The following is a 5175-nucleotide window of genomic DNA, read 5'->3' on the forward strand; positions in this document are numbered from 1 at the left end:
GCTATATCCCTAAGCTTCAGTTTCTGCAAGTGGGTAAAGAAATGCAGTCTAAAATGCTGGCCCCGCCCACTTGGCATACAATCAAGAGATGATTGGTTTAAACGGGTGAAGGGGGCGGGTCATGTGGGATACAAAGGGGCAGAGAGTGCCGTGGGGCCTCTGGGAGACTGAGCAGCTGCGCACCTCCCCCAGCCCCCACCCCTCCCGATCAATGGCACGGCCGCCACGTTTCAATGCGGCCTGACGTAATTGTAATTACACCACTTGCGTCTTGGCGTCTCCAAGGCTTCTGCTCACACTTCGCCAAGAGAGGTAACGACTTCCGGTTTACTCTAGTTTTGACTCGCGCGTCCTTCCGCCGGACTCGGCTGGAGCACACTTTACGGCAGCGCCGGGCGTGTTTGCGGCGCCGGCTGCTGCGCGCGCATCTTCTCTCTTTTCCCGGTTCCTTGGCGTGAAGCTGGTGGCTCCGATCTCCTGGCCCGACTATCTCCCGCCATCGGGGGCGGCCGTGGCCGTTGCAGGTGAGCGGCTGGTTGCACCGGATCCTGCGGGCCTCCGGAGTTCTTCCGGGCTGGACCCGGCCTTTGGGGGCCTCCCAGGAGAGCCTTCCTGTGGGTCCGCGGCTGCCGCTGATCCTAGCTGGGCGGCGCAGAAATTAACTGGGGGGGAAGGAGGGGTACCAAGCCCGGCACCCTGCGGGGTCCCGACCAGTGAGTGGGTGAAGTCTCTGGCTTTAAGCTCCGCTCGGTGACCACATTTGGGGCGTGTGTGGGTGTTATTTCACGCGCTGGGCCTCGTCTCCTACCTAAAGTGGTTGGAGGCTTCCTGACTTTCCTTGAGTGGGGTGTCGGGGTGCTGAGCTAAGCGGGACTCGGCCGCGTTTCCTATTCGTTGAAATGGGGGGTTTGGGACCGGGCAATCGAGCCCTGCCATGGTCTGACATGACCTCAGGACTGTGTCCGTACGGCACTCTGGCGGGTCCAGCTGTCTGTCCCTTCCCCTGCCTGGGGCCCGTTTGCTTCTGGCGCTTCTGAAAGGAACGTGTGTTCGGAGATGCCTTTGGTTTAAGAGGCGCCGATTCCCTCAAACTGCTGCCCAGCTCCGACAGAAAGAAAAGAAATTGGCTTTTTGGCGGACCACCGTGGGAATCGATTTAGCTTGGAAATCCTGGGCAGGGCAAAGGCTGGATTTGCCTGCGCTTCGTCACATTTGGGTCTCAGGGAGGCCGTGGGGGCCGACTGTCTCTTAGGATGGAGCATTCACGTCGCTCATAGATGTTTTTTCAACGTGAGTTGTTGAGTCCACCGCCTCTAACCCTCTGTCTTCTTCCAATCGCGTGGCTGTGGTTCAGGGGTGGAGAAAGTTGCTGTCACCTGTGTCCTCTCTGTAGGGACCCTCTAGCTCCCCTTTTGGGACGATGAGAGAAATTTCCAAGTTCATTCCATCTCTCTGTGCCTTCATTTGCTCTGGGTTTTAGGAAGCATAGGTGTGGTGTCGTTTTCTCTGGGCACTAAGATTCTGAGCACTCGGAGAGGTTGCCGTGGGTGGTGGAGGCACAGGTCCATGTCAGCTGTCGGGCGGGCTTTAGAAACCCTGGTACGGTATGTAAGTTCACGAGAGGGGTGATAGCATTGTGCAGATTGGCCTCTAGAGCAGTGGTTCTCAACCTTCCTAATGCCAAGACCCTTTAACACAGTGACTCATGTGGTGGTGACCCCCCCGCCCCAGCCATAAAATTATATTCGTTGCTACTTCATCACTGTCATTTTGCTACTGTGATGAATCGGGCGAGCCCTGTGACAGGGTCGTTTGACCACCCCCACCCCCCAAAAGGGGTCTCGACCCACAGGATGAGAACCACTGCTCTTGAGGCAGACAGCCCTGTTTTGGGTCCTTTTATCTGCTGGCTTCAGGACTTGATGTCACTCTGCCTGGTTTTCTTGTTTCAAGTTGAGACTAATAGTAGTCCCCACTTTGCAGGATTGTTGGGGGTGTTTCATGAATTGCGTGCTCTTTGGCACTAACTATAACCAAACTCACTGCCACCGTGCCAATCTGACTCATAGCGACCCCATAAGACAAAGTAGAACTGCCCCTGACCTTTCGATTGTTAGCCCACAACACCCCCTTAAACTCAATGCCTCACCTCACTACCATCGAGTCAATTCTGACTCATCGCTACAAGCAGCTACAAGTCTTTTTCCCTCAGCACAGCTATGGAGTTCAAGCTTCTGGCCTTTCTGGTGAGCATCTCGTTGTGTAGTTCACAACACCACCAATGCTCCATAAAAATCATGCCTTACATGGTCTTTCCACTCCTATAAACCGTCTCGGGAACCCACAGAGGGTCACTCTGAGTCAGCACTGACCCCCATGGCAGTGAGAAGACCCATAATGTCTGTGACTGATTGCTTGATGTGTGGTCACTTTGGGCCTGAAGTTGATGGTGACCTTGGCCTCTGGCAGGCCTCTGACCTGCCTCTACTCTAGCCACTTGCTGTGCAGGTGTAGGTTTTGCAGTGGTGGTGGGAAATTGAAAGAGCGAGAAAGGAAGGCGGGTTTCTGGGTGTACTGACGTGTTCTCTTTTCCTCGCCATGGAGGTGCGTCCACGTATTTTGCAAGTCTAGGTGTTCATTCTGTGGCATTTCATGGAGGATGCCTTTTCCTGTTAGCACATGGAAACCCCTGACCTTCCCATTAGCTGTCCAACCAACTCATAGCGTCCAGGAGTGTGTGTGTGTGTGTGTGTGTGTGTGTGTGAGAGAGAGAGAAACTTTGGGGATTTTTATTATTTGTGTTGTGGCTTCCCTGAGTGGAGAGTCCTAATAGTGTTGTAGGCTACACATTGGGCTACTAATCACAAGATCAGCAGTTGGAAACCACTTGCCACTCCACGGGAGAAAGATGAGACTTTCTCCTCTCCTGCACACGGTCACAGCAGCCTCGGAAACCCACAGGGGCAGTTCTGTCCTGCCCTATGGGGCCGCAATGAGCCGGACTTGACTCGGTGGCTGTGAGGTTTTTGGTCCCTCTGTGGGTGGAGTTTTGTATGGAGGCTTTCCTCATGGATAATTACTGAATAGTTACTGACACTGTTTGTGTCTCTAAGGTTTTAGAAGATGGCGAAGTTCATGACGCCCGTGATCCAGGATAACCCCTCGGGCTGGGGGCCCTGTGCCGTGCCTGAGCAGTTCCGGGACATGCCCTACCAGCCCTTCAGCAAAGGAGACCGGCTTGGAAAGGTACGGGCCTCTCAGCAGGCCTCTGCATCCTTCAGGCCAGACTAGATGGCCCCCACCCCCAGGAGCTCCTTTTTGCGCTTTGTTGTCTCAGAAGCATAGCCCTTCTGTTCCTTTTGGGGGTCCTGTGGAGAAAGGTTCTGGCCTCACTGGCGCTGACACGGCACTGCGATCCACTTCTTCTGACGCTTTATTGCCCTGGTCCTCTGAGCTCTCCCCGGGGTTTGTGGGTCTGCAGACACTGCCGGGCTGACCTGGGCCTTCTCGTGTCTTTCCTTGTGCTTACCAGGTGGCCGACTGGACAGGTGCCACATACCAGGATAAGAGGTACACCAGTAAGTATCCCAACACTGACTGCCCACGTTGGGCTGGGGGGCGGTGGCTACTTGTTCCTGCCCCTCCATCTGAAAGCTCTAGGACACGGAGGACGTGCCGTGGTGGTTCCCAGTTTTCCAATGCATACACACTGACCACAGGTTTGGAGCTGGCCCCCACACTCTGACTCCATTCCGAGAGCTCCTTGGAAATAAAGGCGGTTTGGCCTGTGGTATGAGGAGGAGACTTGTTCACGGACATATTTCCATTATTTTTTTTCATCCCATTTTCCACATGCTTTTGTAGCCTCTTCCAGAAGAGGTAGGGAGGGTTTCTCCCACTCTTAGGGGACCTTGGACCCTTTAAAGAACCATCAAATGCATTCCCATTTTGTGTTTCATCACTTGGGGTTTCCTGAACTTCCTAAACCCCAGGGTCAGGACCACTGGATGTTTAAGATTCCCTGAGGCTGGGCTTGGCAACAAAGTGTGTTGGGACCCATTTGGCACGTGATGAAAAGGTGGCCCCAGTCTTCACCCCGATTCTGCATGTGAGTCACGGAGAGAGCATCCTGTTAAAATGCCGGTCCTGACTCAGCGAGTCCCAGGTGGGGCTTGGGAGTCCGCATTCCTAACAGACTCCCAGCAAGGACCGAGGGTCCCATGGCCATACTTCACACAGCGAGGCGACTTACGGGCCAGCCAGTATCTGGTGGTGACCTCAGACTGCCGCCTCTTTCCCCAGATAAGTACTCCTCGCAGTTTGGCGGCGGCAGTCAGTATGCTTATTTCCACGAGGAGGATGAGACCAGCTTCCAGCTGGTGGACACAGCGCGTACGCAGAAGACCGCCTACCAGCGGAACCGGATGAGGTTCGCCCAGGTAGGCCCGGGGCCCACCACCCATCCTTACTGGAGTGATGACCGTGGCCTGTCCCGTGCTGCTCACGGTGCCCGAGAGGGAAGCCTGGTGTCCCTGAGAGGCTGTGCAGGACGTGGCCTACAGCCTGGGCTCAGCACTACCTCTCAGGAGTGTTCCCGTTCTGTTAGCTGGTCCCTAGGACATCGTACCTGACCTGTGCCAGGGGAGGTGGCTTGTCCCAGCGGCTGTCTGTGGATAGAAGAAGGGCCTCTGTGCCCGTGGCCTCATTCCATTGCTCCCACAAGCTTTACTGGGTAGATGGTCCAGTCGGGCCGCATTTTTATTGCATAAAGAGGCCAACTCTAGCTCTCGTTAAAGACTCGGGACGCTTCCTCCCATGGGAATAGAAGTACAAACGCATGCCGAGTGCTTGCCCCTCTGGAACCCCCAGACCAGAGCACCATGCAGGACGCGGGCACTTGGCATCCTGTGCTTCCAGTTAGTGCCACCTGCGCCTGGGGTAAGCCCCTCCTGCCACCTTCCAACCCAGATGTGTTTCTTTCTCCCCCGGTTCCCAGCGTAACCTCCGCAGAGACAAAGACCGCCGGAACATGCTGCAGTTCAACCTGCAGACCCTGCCCAAGAGCGCCAAGCAGAAAGAGAGGTGCGTCCTGGCCAGGCTGCCCACCCGGGTTCTCCTTCCCGGTCGGGATGCTGCTCCCCTACCTGGGGGAGCAGGGAGGGCGGAGGAGCTGTA

The 5175-nt window shown here is 55.7% G+C and overlaps 1 protein-coding gene across 1 annotated transcript in view; it reads left to right on the forward strand.

Moving 5' to 3' along the window:
* Positions 1–427: 427 nt before the first annotated feature.
* EIF3D (eukaryotic translation initiation factor 3 subunit D) overlaps positions 428–5175 on the forward strand; it is a 14117-nt gene continuing 9369 nt past the window's right edge. The window contains exons 1-5 of the mRNA XM_004700717.2: positions 428–524; positions 3114–3246; positions 3533–3578; positions 4303–4439; positions 4997–5082. Of these exons, the coding sequence (XP_004700774.1) occupies positions 3124–3246; positions 3533–3578; positions 4303–4439; positions 4997–5082 (392 nt within the window). The 5' untranslated portion in view covers positions 428–524; positions 3114–3123. The remainder of the gene's footprint in view (positions 525–3113; positions 3247–3532; positions 3579–4302; positions 4440–4996; positions 5083–5175) is intronic.

The sequence above is a fragment of the Echinops telfairi genome, unplaced genomic scaffold, assembly GCF_000313985.2.
Source record: "Echinops telfairi isolate 266 unplaced genomic scaffold, ASM31398v2 ScPeMD7_2;HRSCAF=8, whole genome shotgun sequence".
NCBI lineage: Eukaryota > Metazoa > Chordata > Mammalia > Afrosoricida > Tenrecidae > Echinops > Echinops telfairi.